This window comes from Myotis lucifugus, unplaced genomic scaffold (assembly GCF_000147115.1).
Source record: "Myotis lucifugus unplaced genomic scaffold, Myoluc2.0 scaffold_280, whole genome shotgun sequence".
NCBI classification, from domain to species: domain Eukaryota; kingdom Metazoa; phylum Chordata; class Mammalia; order Chiroptera; family Vespertilionidae; genus Myotis; species Myotis lucifugus.
The window spans coordinates 348,210-365,612 of NW_005871328.1; the positions used below are offsets into that span (position 1 = coordinate 348,210).

A 17,403-nucleotide genomic window follows, 5' to 3' on the forward strand; every position below is an offset into this window, starting at 1 on the left:
GAAAGGGAGAGAGGGAGGAGGATGGGGTCAAGATTTGGGACGGCTTGAGCCTCCCAGTCTCCCCAAGGTCGTACCAACCTCTCCCCCCTTTCCACCTGGAATGCCCCCACTGTGCACAGACCCCCTTGCCTTTCCCCAAGAAGCCCACGCCTCCAAAGCCCCAGCCTCAACCTGCCCAGGGACTTCCAGGTAATATCAGCATTTCCCAGGACCCGTTTCCCTTGCGCCTCCTCTTCCCCAAAGGCACGCCCTCCCACCAGGCCACAGTCCCACTCCCTCCCGGAGACCCTGATGTGACCAGCCACCCCCGCTTACCGCGACACAATGGCAGGTGAAGGTCAATGCACCCCCAGAGCCTGGGCCAGGACGGCACTGGCCTCCATGCTGGCAGGGCTGGGACTCGCAGGGAGACAGGACAGTCTGACAGCGGGGACCTGGGCAAGCAGGAGCCCGTGGATCAGCCACGATGGGGGAACACAGGCCGGAGCCTAGGTCAGCCCCCTGGCCCACCCTTACCTGCGAAGCCGGGTCGGCAAAGGCAGCGGAAGCCCCCACCGGGGTCCTGCAGGCAGTCCCGGGTGTGTGCTGCGTGGCAGGCGCCCGGGCGACACTCGTTGATATCGGCCTCACAGCGCAGGCCCGTGTATCCTGGGGGGCAGGTACAGCGGAAGCCGCCCACCAGGTCCACACAGGTACCATTGTGCAAGCACCTCGGACCTGGGTCCTGGGGCGGGCCTGGGCCACAGTCGTCCTCATTAATCTCACAGAGAACCCCTGGGGGAAGGAAGATCAGGGGAGGAGTCAGGGGCGGACAGAGACCCCGCCTCCCAGCCTGCCCCCAACCCTGGCCCTGGCATACCCAGCGTCCCAGGAGGACAGGAGCAGAGGTATCGGGCCACAAGGTCAATGCAGAAGCCCCCATGCTGGCAGGGCTCCGAGGCACACTCATCAACGTCATCCTCACAGTTGTCACCAGCGTAGCCGGCTGGACACTGTGGTGAGGGCGAGACAGGGACCCACTCAGCCCCGAGGGACACAGACACTCCCAGTGGAGACAGAAATCCCAGCACAAAAAGACACACACAGTCGCCCCAAACACAGAGACATGCCCAGGGTGCAGATACACACACCCAGGCACAGAGGACCCAGACATACCCAGTGCAGATGGACACACTCCTACAGACACACAGCAAAACACCCAGATACCCAGATCTACCCAAGACACACAACCAGGAACGCACACTCAGGCACCTGCATGTGCCTTCATGCCCAGAGAGACTCCAAGCACAGACACACAGGTACGTCCAGGAACCAACCAAAGATAGACACACACCCAGACAGACAGAAACACCCCCAGAGCTACCCAGGGTGACACCCACAAAGACATACTCAGTCACAAAAGTAAAAGCCCAGACATGATGCCCTGGCTGGTGTTGCCCCATGGTTAGAGCACTGGCCCATGCACCAAAGGGTCTCGGGTTCAATTCTAGTCAAGGGCTCATACTTGGGTTGCAGGTTCAGTCCCCGGCCCAGGTGGGGGTGCATGCGGGAGGCAACCAATCGATGTGTCTCTTGCACATTGATGTTTATCTCTCTTTTTCCCTCTCTCTCCTTCTCTCCCCCCTCCCTCCCTCCTTCCCTCCATTCCACTTTCTTTAAAATTCAGTGGAAAAAATATCCTTGGGTGAGAGCTAACAAAAAACAAAACAAACAAACAGAAAACCAGGCTCGCCTAGAGACACACCCACACCAGGCTACAGACACACAGAAACGTGTGCCCAGACACACCTACATGTGACTAGTTCCCCTCCCCCCTCCCCTGGGTGCCCCTTACCTCGCACACATAACCCCCCATGTAGCCTTGGCAAGTGCCCCCGTGCTGGCAGGGCTGGGCCAAGCAGGGGTCCACCTCTTGCTCACAGTGGCTGCCTGTGCGGCCCTCTGGGCACACGCAGTAGTGGGAGCTCTCCTTGTCCACACACTGCCCACCAGCCTGACACAGCTGCTCCAGCCGCACCCCTGCACAGAGAGGGGTGTCAGGCACACACTCCCCCCGCCCGCCCGCAACACACACAGCACCACCGAACACCCCCGCTGCCACCAGTCACCAGGGTCCCACCACCTCCATCAGGTTGTCACACATCCCTCGACACTGCACAGTTCTCATCACTGGCACACACGCGTTTGCTGCCCACACCAGCTCAGCCGGACGCTGCAGACGTCATCCCAGTGGTCTTATGGGGACAGACACACACACCCTCTAGTCATGTCACACAGTCACACTCAGCCGCACCCCCCACCCGCCCATGTGTGCTGTCACAGCCCCATTGGGCTCACACTGGCAGGAAGTACATGCACACACGCCCTCCCCGGCTGCACACCCCAGCCACGCGCTCCCGCTCACCCATCTGGGCCGCCGCCTGTCTGCAGGGCAGGCTTTGGATGTCACAGAGGCTGCCGCTCCACCCCGGAGGACAGAGGCAGTAGAAAGAGGCCCCCGTCTGGGCACAGCGACCCCCGTTCTGACAAGGCTCAAGGCTGCACCAGTCTACCAGTGTCTGCAGGGAAGCCCACAGTATCAGCGCGCAGGGACCCCCAGAAATCACTCCCCAGATTCTCCCCCAGGGTCCCTGCCAGGCCCCTCACCACAACCTCCCTGATAATCCTTCCCCAGGAGTGAGGAGGCTTCTCTCCCAGGGTGCCCAGCAGGCCCCCTGCCCAGGATCCCATACAGGCCCCTCCCCCAGGACACCCCTCCAGACACCTCCGCTCAAAACCCACCTCCCAGTGACCCCACCCACCTGACACTGAGCGCCAGTGAAGCCCTCTGGACAGGCGCAGATGAAGCCAGGGTAGGTGGCCGTGCAGACACCCCCGTGCAGACAGGGCCGGGAGAGGCAGGGGCTGGCCTCCTGCTGGCAGTGCGCGCCGGTGTAGCCAGGGCGGCACAGACAGCTGAACGAGTTCACTCCGTCCAAGCAGGTCCCACCATTGAAGCAGGAGCTGGAGGGAAAGCGAGGGTGGGTCAGGCCCCGCCCCCTTGGAGGCCCCGCCCTCCTCCCTGGGCCCTGCCTAGCCTTGAGTGCCTCTACCTGGACCCCTACCCCCTACCTCCCGCCAGGAGAGGCTGCAGCCCTGTCCTGTCCCTTAGCCCCAATTTACCAGGTACTTCAGCACTAAGGGGGGAACCACGTGGAGGCCCCACTCTGGTCTGGTCTCACCCCCTTAGGGACCAGCATCCCTAAGATGACCCTGCCCCTTCCCACACCGCCCCATCAGGCACCAGAGTCCTGAGTTGGGTGCCAACCTGAGGACCCGCCCTTCTTAGCCCCACTCCTGCTCAGGTCCCATGCCCCACCCGATGCCAGGGTCCCTGAGCTCCCAGTAGAGGGTCCATCCACCTGGGGCTGCAGTCGGGTAGGTTCTGCTCACAGCGGAAGCCTCCATAGCCCGGGGGGCAGGTGCAGGTGAAGGAGGCCACGTGGTCAGTGCAGGTGCCGGGGCCACAGGGGCTGCTCAGACACTCGTCCACGTCGCGGGCACAGCGGGGGCCAGCAAAGCCTGGGAGGCAGGAGCAGGAAAAGGAGCCCACACGGTCTTGACAGGAGCCACCATTCAAGCAGGGGTCTGTGGGCAGAAGGGAACAAGGTCTGGTCACTCACCCATCAGCCTTTGCTGACCGGGCCAGGCCTGGCATAGCGGGAACTTGGAAGTAAGCCAGGCTTATTTGGTCAGAGCGATCAAATCGTCCCTCTGTTCCTGCAGCCCCTCCCGTATCTGGAAACCTCACTTTGGTGGAACAGGACGAGCTTGGCAGGACCTAGAGGGCCTTTTGAGCTGTTACGCACATACTGTCAGGTGTGTCCGCTTAATCCCTGGACTCAGCACAGGGGGCTTCCTCCAGACCTGTACTGGCCAGTATAGTGGCCACTGGCCACATGTGGCTATTAAGACCTTGACCTGTGGCTGGCCCAGATTGAGATGTGTTGTAAGTGTAAAATAAACACCAGATTTCGGATTCTGAAGACTTAATATATATTTAAAAAAAGAAGAAGAATGTAGCCCTGGCTCAGTTGCTCAGTGGTTAGAGATTCGGCCCTTGGACCAATGGACCAATGGATCACAGGTTTGATCCCTGGCCCCAGACCAGGGCACGTGTGGGAGGCAACCAACTGATGTCTCTCCCTCTCTCTCTCTCTCTCTCTCTCTCTCTCTCTCTCTCTCTCCCTTTTTTCCCTCCTCCTCCCTCCCCTCAATGGAAAAAAATATCCTCGAGTGAGAATTTAAAAATAAGAAGAATGTAAAATATCTCAATAATTTTCTATTGATTATATGTTGAAATAATTTTATATATTAGGTTAAATGATATATATTATTAAATATAATATCACCTTTCTTGTTTTTTTAACTTTTTAAATGTGAGTACTCAAAAAATTGTAATTGCTCATGCAGCTTGCATTGTCTGTTGGGCAGCGCTCCTGGAGAACTCACTAGGGGCCTCTGATCTCACACTTTACACACAATCCCACTCGCTTGCTCCCAGAGACTGAGCGTCAGGCAGACCTGTGCTCCGATCCCAACGTATCCCTTACCTGCTCCGTGACCTTAGGCAAGTCACGTAACCTCTTTAGGTCTCAGTTCCAGGAGTAAAATGGAAAAAATAAGAGAACTACGAAGATGAAATTAAAGCACAATGCCCAGCACACAGTAGAGGCTTAATGGACATGTTTCCTAGGGCAGCGCCCCCCGCAGGCTCCCCTGAACTCACTGGGGTCACAGTCATCGATGTCCTGGTCACAGGAAGAGCCGCTATACCCCCCGTGGCAGGTGCAACTAAAACTCCCCGCCAGGTTGGTGCAGGTCCCGTGGGGGCCGCAGGGCGAGGGGCCAGCACACTCGTCCACATCCTGCTGACATCGAGGGCCTGGGGTGGGAAATAAGGTGACATCTGGGGTTAGAGGGTACAGGGGAGGGTCTGCAGGTGCCTGTCACACATGAAGAACCTAAAGGCTGAGAGGTGAAGGCAAGAAGGAGCTCTGCGCTCCCTGGCCTCTGGGCATTTTGCACACACTGTCCTAGGGCTGCCTTCTTGCTGAAGCGGGTGCTGACTGGATGCTCTGAGTTTTACTCCTCCAGGAAGCTGTCCCCAGATCCCAGCCTGAAACCGAGCTTCCCCAGCCACCTCTCCCTTCTTCTTCTCTAGCAATGACCACAGGGGCTGCCAGTGTCTGTGTCCAGCTCTGTCCCTTTCCAAAAGGAAGCTTCCCGGAGAGACAGGGTCAAGGGTGAGTCCCCCACTGGGTCCCCAGGGAGGAGAGGGGAAGGGAAGGAGGAGGAGGAAGAGGAGGAGGAGGAGGAGGAGGAGGAAGCTCATGTACCTTGCCAGCCAGGGGGGCAGGAGCAGACAGCCAGGTGGCCAGGACCAGGCTCGCAGTGGCCCCCGTGCTCACAGGGGTTCGGGGCACAGGGGGACAGCAGCTCACACTGATGGCCTGTGGTGGGCGGGCAGAGTGAAATAGTCTTAAGAGATTCCTTGTTCCCATCTCCCCCCTGCGTCCCCACCTTGATATCCACCTCCCAAGCTGCAAGGGGGGAAAAGAAAGAAAGAAAGGCAAACATACAGGAGGGAGAGAGTGGAGCAGAGGGAGGAAGAAGGAAGAGGGAGACAGGAGAGCCTGGGCAGGACAGTGGGGGCACATACCCTGCATGCCGGCGGGACAGGTGCAGTGGAAGTCCATGCCGTTGCTGGTGCAGGTGCCACCAGCCCCACAGGGTTGAGACTCACAGGCATCTCGCGTGAGACTCTGGCTGCACTGGGGGCCGCTCCAGCCAGGATCACATACACAGCGGAACCTGAAGGGGGCGGCAGTCAGGGCCAGCAAGTGGGCGAAGACAAGGGGGGTCCGGTCATGAGGTGGGAAAAGGCCTCACCCTCCTGGCGCGTCATGGCAGACACCGTGATTGCAGGGCTCTTGGGCACAGGGATGGCTTGGGGGCAGGCACAGTGGAGGCAGGGAGCCAGGCGGGCAGAGGCAGTGGAAGCCGTCTTCCCCATCCACACAGGAGCCGCCCTCCCCGCAGGGGCCGGACGCACACTCGTTGATCTCCACGTTGCAGAGAGGCCCTGGGGAGCACACAGGCCACCTCATCCAAAGGCAAGGACAACCCAGCCGACAGAGAGGGACGCCCTGGAGCAAGGACATTCTCCGTCTCATAACACATCAGCTCTTCTGCAAACCTGAACAGCCACCTCCTCAGCCCAGAGCTGCCCTGCCCCCAGGTCATCTTCATCCCCAAACTTACATGAAGTCATTTTCATTTTCACCGAAGATCACGTTGGCCCCACTCAGAAACACCCCCGCCCCATCAGAACAGCCTTATCTACGTTCCAGGATAAACTTGAGCCAATATGGGGACAACTTTGTGACAAACAGAAACCATAAGGTGTGGGCAATCTCATTGGCCAACCCAGTGCAAAGAGAGGGGCAAAACCCGGCCAAGAAAGATGGGCGGTTTCCCCCTCACCCTCTCAGGCCCCCTTCCCATGGCAGCCGCTTGCCCACCTGTGAAGCCAGGCTGGCACACACAGTCATAGCGATTGACACCGTCCCGGCAAATTCCGAAGGTGCAGGGGTTGCTGGCACAATCGTCGATGTTCACCTCACAGTTCACACCTGCAGAAGGAGAACAAGACACGGGTAGCGCCGGGAACACCATTCCCGAACTCCCGAAACCCTCCGGACGTACTGTTGCTGCCCCGGCCCAGCCCCCGGTCCCACCTGTGGTGCCAGGAGGGCAGCGGCAGAGGTATTTGTCCACCAGATCGAGGCATTTGCCCCCGTGGCGGCAGGGCTGGCTGCGGCACTCGTTCACCTGGCTCTCGCAGCGCGTGCCAGTGTAGCCGGGGGCGCAGGCACAGGAGAAGCTGGCGATGCCGTCCACGCAGCGCCCGTGGTGGCACGGGTCGGGAGAGCAGTCATCCACGTTGAGTTCGCACAGCGCGCCCTCAAAGCCTGCAGGGCCAGAGGGTCAGGCTCCGCCCACCTGCCCAGGTCCGGCTCGCAGCCACGCCCCCAATCAAACCTGGCTCAGCTCTGCCTCAGGCCCATCGAGGCAGCAGAAAGCGGGGGCAGTTCGGGCCCTGTCCCTAGTGGCCTCCACTGCGTCCAGCTACAAGCTACACAATTCGCCCCGGACCCAGACCCTCCCAGAGCCCTGGCCGGCTTGGCTCAGTGGATAGAGCGTCAGCCTGCAGATTGAAGGGCCCCAGGTCCCATTCCGGCCAAGGGCACAGGCCTGGGTTGCGGGCTTGATCCCCAGTGGGGGGCGTGCAGGAGGCAGCCGATCAATGATTCTCTCTCATCATTGATGTTTCTATCTCTCTCTCCTTCTCCCTTCTTCTCTGAAATCAATAAAGAAATATTTTTTTAAAAAGACCCTCCCATGGTTAAACCCCACCCCCAGTTGTGAACCCGGTTCCAATGCCTACACTCTCAGCCCAGTTCTGCCTCTCCCTCAACTGCCAATGGGGACACATGGAGGTGCCTTGGGATAGCGTTGGTCAAGCCTCGCACACTTACCTGCGCCCAGTATCTATCCCACCAGAAGCTTTGGCCCCTTCCCCTGCTTTAAAGTTCTTAATTGGCCCCGCCCCCTGGCTGTCATTGGCCCTGACTTGATGCAGTTCTTCTCCGAAGCCCTTTCCAAGGCTGTTATTGGCCCCCACACCCCCACTAGCCCCGCCTCCAAATCCCTGCCGGCCTGTAATTGGCCAGCCCTCACCCTCTGCGCAGCGGCACTCGTAGCCGTCCGGCTGGTCCACGCACTTGGCTCCATTCCTGCAGGGCGTGCTCGCGCACTCATCCACGTCCAGCTGGCACAGCGCCCCGCTGAAGCCTGAGTGGGGAGGGAGTGGGGTGAGCCGAGGCCCAGACAGGGTCAGAGCAGTCACCCTCGCCGGTTCTGCCTTGTCTGGGCGGGAAGCCCATTTACTTTCTATTGCAATCGTTTTCCGCTAACATGGTCTCACAGGCTCCCACCCTGGAGCTTGTGCCCCTGCAGGGACCCCCTATGTCAGGCTCCCTGGCCCCAAGGTCCTCACCAGAGGGACAGGTGCAGCTGAAGCCATTGACTCTGTCCTTGCAGACCCCGCCGTTGACACACGGGCTGCTCTGACACTCGTCCATATCCACCTCGCAGAAGGTGCCTGTGAAGCCTGGGGGGAGGGGGGGGAAGAGGGATATTAGGGTCGTGGGGTTTCCCTCTGGCCTGAGGAGAGGGCAACGGGGTAGGTACTCCCCTTCCCAATCAGTTCCCCCCAGGGCAACCCTACATTCACTTTTTGTCCTCAGGCCGGACCCTCACCAAGCTGTGGTCCCAACTAGTCCAAGGCTTCTGAGACTCCGTCTGGACCTTGCCTTTGGACCACCCTCTTCCCTCTCCAGTCCACAGACACGCCCTGTCCCCAGCTCCCAGGCCCGGGCCCCACATTGCCTTGTGCACACCCCAGCAAGTCTGCAGGCTCCTAAACTCACTCCAGCCCCTGCCCCGCTATCGTTCATGCCCCACAGCCGGTCCTTAGGTCCGGACTCCACTCTCAGCAGGAGATTCTATTGGTTCTACTTGACCACGCCCCCAGCTTCTCACAAGGTTCTACTCTGGCCCCACCTCCACCTCATCCCAGGCTTCACTTTCTCAGAGTCCCAGTGGGAACCCAGTTCCACCCCGTCCCTTCCTGCAGGCACCCAGCCTTAGGCCTAGCCTCTACCCCATCCACCACGCACCTGCCATGCAGATGCAGGTGAACTGGCCTATGCGGTCGAGGCATGTGGCCTGGTTGCGGCAGGGCCCGGAGAGGCACTCATTGACGTCAGACTCACAGCGTGGGCCCGTGTAGCCTCGGCCACACTGGCACAGGAACGAGCCCTGTGTGTTCACACACTTGCCCAGGTGCTCACAGGGGTTGGCGCCTGCAGAAATAGGCACAGCCAGGGTAGGTATGGCCCGCTGAGGAACGAGCTGTCCCCTCCTTCTAACTCAGACAATGACCCCCTCACCAATGGAGCACTCGTCCACATCCTGGTCACACGCGCCACCGGTGAAGCCGGGTGGGCAAGTGCAGATGGCGCGGCCATTCACCGGGTTTGTGTCGCAGATAGCATCCTCATGGCAGGGATTGCTGACACAGGCATCGTCCAGATGGCACAGAAGCCCTGGAAAGGGACAGGCAGAGGTCAAGGGCAGACCCTCCGGCGCTGTCCGAAGGTCCCGCAGACCCGCATAGTGTTTTACGTTTTGTTTTTACTAACCTGTAGCATATCTAGTAGCTACTTTTTCCTAATTGTTTATTATGAAAAATTTTAAACATACAGAGAAGTTGATTTATGCACCCGCCACCTAGATTCAGCTATTGTAAGGCTGATCTATCCTTTTTCTGAATCATTTGAAAATGAGTTGGAAACATGCAAAGGTCCTATCTCAAGCCTTTGCTTCTGTAGCACCCTCTGCCCGACATGCCCTTCCCTCCATTTTCAAATCCCCCTTCCAAACACCTTCTCTGACCTTTGCCACTTGCAAGGGTCTCCTCTCTTTCTTGCTCACAGTATATCTCTCTATTTCCGTGGCTTCTGTCCTGTACCACACACAGCCCCTCCTCCAGGCCTCTCCCAGGCTTACCTTCTCCCCATATCTGGCCTCCAGCATAATCATTCTAACACTCAAGTCCGATGCCATCCTTGCCCCCTTTCAAGAGCCATCAATGGCTCCCTTGCCGCCTCCATGGGAAACAGCCACTCACCAGTCTTGCCCATGGGGCAGGCACAGTAGAAGGAGGCCACGCGGTCATGGCAGGTGGCCCCGTGGAAGCACACGGCCGTGGCACAGTCATCAATGTTCTGACTGCAGCTCTCACCAGTCCAGCCATTGACACACACACAGCTGTGGCCACCCAGGGTGTTAAAGCAGGTGCCCCCGTTGTGGCAAGCATTGGGCTGCAGCTGACACTCATCCACGTCCTCCGTGCAGAACTGGCCTGTGGCACACAGATGCACCAGTACAATCACCTGGGCTGTGCATCCCCCCCCCAAGGTCTGCCACCCAGCTCCCTTCAGCCCCAGTGCCCACCTGTCCACTCCGGAGGGCACTGGCAATTGTAGGTGTTGACGCCATCTACACATGTCCCCCCATTTAGGCACCGGTTCCCTGGACAGTCATCCACATTCACCTCACAGTTCTGGCCCTCGAACCCTAGCATGGGAGGAGGAGGCGAGTATTGACACTGTAGGCTGGCCTGCTGTTTTCCCACCCCTGCTGCCTCCCCCGAGAGCAGCTTCCTCACCAGGAAGGCAGGCACAATCATAGGTGAGATCGCCATTCTGTCTACAGGTGCCTCCGTTACGGCATGGTGAAGGAGCACAGGGCACTGCAGGGGTCTCACACAGTGGCCCCATGTAGCCAGCGGGGCACTGGCAGCGGAAAGAGCCAGGTGTGTTGAGGCACGTGCCACCGTGGTGGCAGGGACCTCCCCCCCGGCACTCGTCCACGTCACTTCGACAGCTGCGGCCCTGGTAGCCAGGTGGGCAGGAGCAGATGTAGCGGCCATCAGGCCCCACTGAGCAGCGGGCCCCATGGGCACAGGGGCTGCTGAGGCAGGGGTCTGGCAGGGAGCAGTCAGGGCCTGGAGAGACCAAAAGAGGGTGAGTTAGGTGGACCACATCTTTACTACCTCGGGGCCCCTTCCAGATCATCCCTTACCTCTGAACCCACGGGGACAGCGACAGGAGAACCGGGCAGTGCCTGCTACCACCGAGCTCTGGCAGACACCACGACCAGCACAGGGACCCGAATGGCAGGGGTCTTCCAGCTGGCACCGCTCACCCACCCAGCCTGGTGGGCACCTGTAGGCAGAGACAGCTCAGGGGGGGCAGGAGATACACAGACATACACACAAGACAGGCAAGAAACACATGGGCAAACCAATAATAAATACACACACTCATTCACTCACGCAACATTCACTAAGTACCTACTATGTTCTTAGCAATTGGAATACAGCAGCAAACACAATAAAAGTGGTCCCACCCTCTCGATGCTCACAGCTAGCTTGGGGGAAGAGAAGATATACAAATCACATGTCAGTATACAGCATGCTGGCAGGGGGTGGTGGGGGCATGATGGCCATGAAGGGCATGGTATAGTATAGAGTGGTGGCCCTAGGAAAGAAATGTCCATGTCCCAGAACCTATGGCTGACATTATTTGGAAAAAGAGTCTTTGCAGATGTAACTAAGTGACACATCAAGATGAGATCATTCGCCCAGCTGGCGTGGCTCAGTGGTTGAGCTTCGACCTGTGAACCAGGAGGTCACGGTTCAATTCCGGGTCAGGGCACATGCCCGGGTTGAGGGCTCAATTCCCAGTGGGGAGCATGCAGGAGGCAACTGATCGATGATTTTCTCTCCTCGTTGATGTTTCTATCTCTCCCTCTCCTTTCCTCTCTGAAATAAAAAAAATATTTTTTAATAGTTTTTTTAAAAAGAGATGAGATCATCCTGGATTTTCCAGGTGGGCCCTAAATCCAATGATAATGTTCTTTTAAGAGAAAGGCAGAGGGCGCTTCGGGAGAAAGAAGAGAAGGCCCTACAGAGCCAGAGACTGGAGTGGCGTGTTGCACCCACAAGCCAAGGAGAGCCCGGAGCTGCTAGAAGGCGGCAGAGGAGGGAAGGACTCGCCCCTAAGGCCACTGGAGATCGGGTGGCTGGGTGGCTGCCAACACCAACACCGTGGTTTCAGACTTCTGGCCTCCAGAACTGTGAGAGCACATTTCTGTTGTTTTAAACCACTCCATTTTGGGTAATTTGTCACAGCAACTGCAGGAAACGGAAACTAAGACACAAAATAAGGGGCACAGAGGAATGGGGGCGGGAGGGAGGAGGCCATGGGCTGTGTGGGGAAGAGGGCTCCAGGCAGAGAGAACTAGTCTCAGACTCCAGAGGACAAGCACCCAGCACACACAGACAGATCCGGGAACATACACAAACATACCAACTCCACATATTGCCTGGCAAATGCTCAGACACCCACAGGCCCGGCCACAGAGAGGGGCAACGTTCACATGGATGGACAGAAGCGCCCCACGAAACATCTACTCCTTTTCTGGGAACACATACATCCCTTCTTTCCACTGGTGGGAGAGGTAGACACTAATAAGCGGAGGGGGGCGGGCAGAGGCTGAAGGGGGGGGGGTCCTTTAGCCCGCAGTCCCCTCCCCAAAGCCAGCTGGACGGAGTGTGAGGGAAAGGTGAGACCTGGAAAAGTGGGGGTTCTTAGGACTGGAAATCTCCTGCGTGGTCAGAGGGAGGGGCCTGGAGAGGCTCGAGGACCCAGACCCCACCCCCGACGCTGCCCACCCTCCCGCTGGTCCCTCCCTCTGGCTTGTTCCAGGCGCTTAGGGCTAAACTCAAGCAGCTGACTCAGTCCTCAGCGTCACCCACAAGATCCCCCCACCCCGGCCCCCAGCGAAACAGGTCGGGACATGGCCGGACAGGGGCGCAGGTGGTGTCCTGAGGGGAGAAGCCAGCTCCCAGCCCCCTCCTCAAAGGCCCGCAGGGCCAGGACAGCCACCACCACTGCGCGCCAGGAGGGGGCGCGCTGCACGGGGGGCGCCCCGGACTGCGGGTCCCACCGCCAGGCAGGGCGCCGCCCCGCGGCCCTCTCCCCGCGCCCCCGGCGGGTTCCCACGATCTGTGCCCCGCGCCCCTGCCGACCGGTCGGGCCGGTTCCAGCCTCCGCCCGTGCCCCGCCCCACGGCCTGGGTTTCGGGGGAGACGGAGGGGAGAGCTGACTTGGGGGGGCAGGGGAGGCGAGGACTGGGAGACAGAGACAAGGGCTTAGAAGGCTACTTTGGGGGCAAGACTTGAGAGTCCGTGTGGGGGGCGTCCCTGAAAGCACGCGAGTATTTGGGACGTGTAAGGAGACTGGGGGTGCGTGGGGAGTGGATCCCACAACCCAGCTCTGGGGACTGAGTCCGCTCCACTCCGGGGAATCCGGGCTCCGGGCGGCCACGCGCGCCGGTGATTCACCTGTCGAGGGGCGGGGCGGCCGCGGGCGCATTCACCTGTCGGCAGGATTCCAGGCGCGGAGCTCTACTGCGCAGGCGCCCGCCCGCGGCTCCACCTCCAGGTGAGTGGCTTCAGGTCGGCTCCCACTTTTCCCTATTTTCACCTTTGCAGGCTCCCAACCCGGAAAGCCCGCTCAGCCAGGCTAAGCCTCCCCACCCAGATGGGCTCAAGTGGCCTCCATTCAAAGTGGGTGCATGCCTTCAAAGCGGCTCTCCTGGGTCTAAAGTCACATGTTGTTGAATAAATGAGTAAATCAATTAATTAATGGCTACGGGATGAACTGCTCTTACTAAGGACAATATTACAAAAGGAACCAAGCATTTCCCCATAATCTTGAGAGGTTCCCCCTTATGGCACCTGCTTCCTGTGTCTCTGCTGTTATTTATAACTAGAGGCCCAGTGCTCGAAATTGGTGCAAGGGGCTTGGCCCTTGCAGCCTCGCTGGCCCTCGAAGCCCTGGTTTCATCCGGAAGGTCATCAGGGGGAAGGTCATTCTGCTGTTTGGTCTAATTAGCATATTAGCGCTTTATTATATAGGATAATAACCCCTATTGGCCCTCCTCACTAAAGACAGCCCAGAGAGGACAGCAATGAAGAAGACAAGGAAATCAAGGAGATGAGACCCGAGGTCAGCAGCCAGAGCAAGGATGGTCCCGGTACCCCTGCAACTTCAATTACCGATGCAGATGCCCAGAAAACCCTAAGCCACAAGATGGCAGAGACAAAAGCAGCAGATCTGCTGGCTGAGAGGCTGAGAATTCCTTGCTCCAGAGGCTGAACAGGCCGGGCTGAGTAAATACCATCTCTACCCAAAGTGTGACATCTGACTTAGTCATCCAGCAAGAAGAAATGAATATGAAATTCCAGCATTAAGAAATGAACATAAGATGGGAGCTGAAGACCTTCAGTGCTGGCTTTTTGCCCAATGACCTTTTATGCATTTTTTTACCTAAAGATGTCTCTTTTTGGTAATGACAAACATGGGTGTGTGTTTTTTTTTTTAGGTGGGGTTTTTTTTTTTTAAGCCTAGTTTTTCTCAATTCACCTATAAACGTTTTTAAATTGTTTCATATCTGTTCAAGTTGTGATTTTTAAGATCCTCATTTTTAGTTTGTAAATAAAAGTTTACAACTTTTTAAAAAAGTCAACAAACTGCAAGCACCTGTCAATAAAGCTCTTAATAAAAATAAGCCCTATGTATTGAGCACCTGCTGTATGCCAAGAAGTATGCTGAGTTCATTGTATGAAGGATTTATTTAAATCTGTACAATCAACTCATAAATAAGGAACTGTTATTGCCCCAATTTGCAGATGCAACAACTGAGGCTCCGGGAGCTCAAAGCTCTTGCACAAGGTAACCCAGAACCCAGAATTTAAACTGAGCTATTTGCCTCTGCTCAGTTCTCTCCCTGCCTCTTCCCTACTCCCCCCAGCCCTCTGCCTTTCCCAAACTCTTGGGCTCCTTCCTGGTGACAAGCCCCTATTTCACAGATGCAGTGAGATTCAGGGAGAGGAAATGACTAATCCAAGGTCACACAGCAATGAAGTGGCAGAGCTGGGCTGTATTACAGGCCTCCAATGCCCCCACCTTGAAATCTTGAGCTAGGGGAGGGTGCAGATGGTGTACCCTCCCAAGCCACTGCTATTGGTCCTTGAAGATTTGTTGATTAAATTATAACTACCGCCCTGACCGGTTTGGCTCAGTAGATAGAGCATCGGCCTGCGGACTGAAGGGTCCCGGGTTCGATTCCGGTCAGGGCTATGTACCTTGGTTGTGGGCGCGTCCCCAATGGGGGGTGTGCGGGAGGCAGCTGATCCATGTTTCTCTTTCATCAATGTTTCTTACTCTCTATCCCTCTCCCTTCCTCTCTGTAAAAAATCAATAAAATATATTGAAAAAAAAATTGTAACTACCTCCATGAGGGGCTTTACATATGACCGCAGGCAGCTGAGAATTCTGTGAGGTTGGGATTACTGGGCTCATTTTCCAGAATAGGACACTGAGATTTAGAGTTAAGTCCCCGCCCTGGCCAGTGTGGCTCAGTTGGTTGAGTACCATCCTGTGCACCCAAAGGTGTAAGGTCGCCAGTACAATTCCTGGTCAGGGCACATGCCCAGGTTGCAGGTTTGATTCCCGGTCCAGGTGCATGTGGGGGGCAACCAGTCCATGTTTCTGTCTCACATCAATGTTTTCCTCTCTCTCTCTCCCTCTCCCTTTCTCTCTAAAATCAATAAACATATTTAAAGAGAGAGAGAGAGTTGAAGTCCCAGCCAGTCTGAAACATGCGGGATTTGAAGCCAGGGCAGGCAGACGTCAGAGCTCCTGCTTTTAACCCTGCTGATTCCAGGAGAATCGAGAAGTTGCCCAAGCCACACATGCAGGAAGTAGTAGAGGCATTCATGGTGGACACAGAAGTAGGGGGGCAAGACAGACTGCCTCCCCACACAGGGCCCACGAATGGCTCTGAGCCAGGCACTCACAGGCAGGCAGCCTCCCGGGAGGACAGCTGGGTGCAGCGACCTCCATTTGAACACGGGCTTCCATCCAGGCAAGGGGGAGCTGTGTGGGGGCGAACAGAGGTGGGCAGGTCAGCCAGGTGCCCAGGAAACCCAGCTCAGAGTGACAGACCCCCTCCTTCCCTCTTCCAGGCAACAGCTGCACGGAGCTGGGGGGTGTCTCTGAGGGTGCAGGGAGCCCCTCCATCTAAGGTTCCCACGGCTCCCCACCCTGGCCCCAGCTGTTGGGGCCGCAGCTGTCCCTGCCAGCTTGAGCCCTGGGAACCACAAGGCAGGGGCGGACAAGAGGAGGTGCTGACTTGTGCCAGATGTGGGGGCTCAGGAAGTGGCCAAAATGGGGGTTGCAGAGGCAGGAAGTGAGGGTGCTGAGCATTAAAGGGAGGTCTGAGGCTGTGTACCCAGATCCTGGGGTAATGGAGGGGGCAGCGGCAGGGAGTCCCGGGCCATGGCTCCCTCTCTTCCAGTGACGTTGGGCATCTTCTCCAGCTGTGCAGCCCTATGCAGCGGCTCTGGGGAGAGAGGCCAGGGCATGTACCCCAGGCGTCGCCAGCATTGGGTGTTGCAGGGTGTGTGTTGAAGGGAGGGGCAGCTGGCCCCAGACATGTACTGCCCTGTCCAGCGTCCCCAACCCTGAGGGCTGTATCCCTCTGGGGTGTGGCACAGTCTAACTGTCCTGCCAGACGGGTCTGGGGCATGGCTGGGTGTGAGCTAGTGGAGAATTGTGTGTGCTGGCAGCTGTGGAGCCACTGTGTTCACGTGTGTGTCACCGAGAGATAGAAAGATGGAGGGAGATAGAGAAAAGCAGAGGCAGATAGAAAAAAAGGAAACGAGAAGCAGGCAGCACAGAGAGAGGAGACAGAGAAGTAGAGAGACAGAGAGATAGAAAAGGAGACACCGTAGAGACAGGAGTTAAGCGAGACAGGAGCATGGGCCAATATGGCACATGGCTCCTGAGGAAGGGGACAAGCAGGGACCGGACACTGTCACCCCATAGGGGCCGATGCGTGTTTGCAAACACACTGGGGGCCATGAGACCCAGCCTGAGGGCCTCTCTCAGCTGTGGGCTCTGTGAGCCACGCATGTGTACGTGATGTGTGTGGGTGTACAGACGTATGTGCCATATGTGTGCAGGCTGGGTCTGTTGTGTATTTGGGTGTCTGTGTGTGTACGTGTGGCCGTGCATAGGTTGGATGTGCCCATCTGCACGTGTGAGCTGGGCATGCCCTTGGATCTGTGTCGGTATGTGTCTGGGTGTGTGAAGACAGCATGTGCAAGGCCTTGGGCCGGTGTGCACACTTTGTGTGAACACGTGTGATTGTATGTGCGCATCAGTGTGTGAGCCCTGTGTGCCTGGGTATGTCTTGTGTGAGCTGGGGGGATGGGGGTGTCTGGGGGTGTACTCTGTGTGTGCACATCTACATCTCGATATGTGTGACCCAGGGCTGTGTGTGCCAGAGTGTGTGACAGACAGACCATGTGGGTGCCCGCTGGCCTGGCGGGGGCGGCAGCTCTTGCCCGGTCCTGCCCGGTGCGGGTGGGGGCAGGATGGGAGGTGGGGGTGGTGTATGGGCTTGGGAGGCCCTCGTGCGCTTCCACCCCTCCCAGAACCCAGCCCCACAGAGGCGCCCCCGGACCCTCAGCCAGGGCTGCTGGGCCCGCGTCCCTCCTCCGCCCGCCCGGCCTCCCTTGGGGGGGGGGGGGATGCGCCCCCACAGCCCCCGCTCGGCCCCGCCGCCCATCCCGCTTTGTCTGGCAAATAAAGCGCGAGG

The 17,403-nt window shown here is 57.9% G+C and overlaps 1 protein-coding gene and 1 long non-coding RNA gene across 2 annotated transcripts in view; one reads left to right on the forward strand and one right to left on the reverse strand.

Annotated features, from left to right (window-relative positions):
- Window positions 1-17,403, reverse strand: part of NOTCH3 (notch 3) — a 33,404-nt gene that overhangs the window by 14,937 nt on the left and 1,064 nt on the right. The window contains 23 exon segments of the mRNA XM_023763304.1: window positions 201-434; window positions 517-774; window positions 860-992; window positions 1,835-2,019; window positions 2,405-2,558; window positions 2,802-3,003; window positions 3,402-3,627; window positions 4,769-4,924; window positions 5,379-5,492; window positions 5,702-5,853; window positions 5,932-6,124; window positions 6,564-6,674; window positions 6,780-7,013; window positions 7,783-7,896; window positions 8,102-8,215; window positions 8,784-8,969; window positions 9,057-9,212; window positions 9,797-10,030; window positions 10,123-10,245; window positions 10,337-10,675; window positions 10,753-10,895; window positions 15,599-15,677; window positions 16,033-16,143. Coding sequence (XP_023619072.1) covers window positions 201-434; window positions 517-774; window positions 860-992; window positions 1,835-2,019; window positions 2,405-2,558; window positions 2,802-3,003; window positions 3,402-3,627; window positions 4,769-4,924; window positions 5,379-5,492; window positions 5,702-5,853; window positions 5,932-6,124; window positions 6,564-6,674; window positions 6,780-7,013; window positions 7,783-7,896; window positions 8,102-8,215; window positions 8,784-8,969; window positions 9,057-9,212; window positions 9,797-10,030; window positions 10,123-10,245; window positions 10,337-10,675; window positions 10,753-10,895; window positions 15,599-15,677; window positions 16,033-16,111 — 3,919 coding nt within the window. The 5' untranslated portion in view covers window positions 16,112-16,143.
- Window positions 12,800-14,298, forward strand: LOC106698979. The gene is made up of 2 exons (XR_001350393.2): window positions 12,800-13,178; window positions 13,688-14,298. It is a non-coding gene; the product is annotated as an uncharacterized LOC106698979 (long non-coding RNA).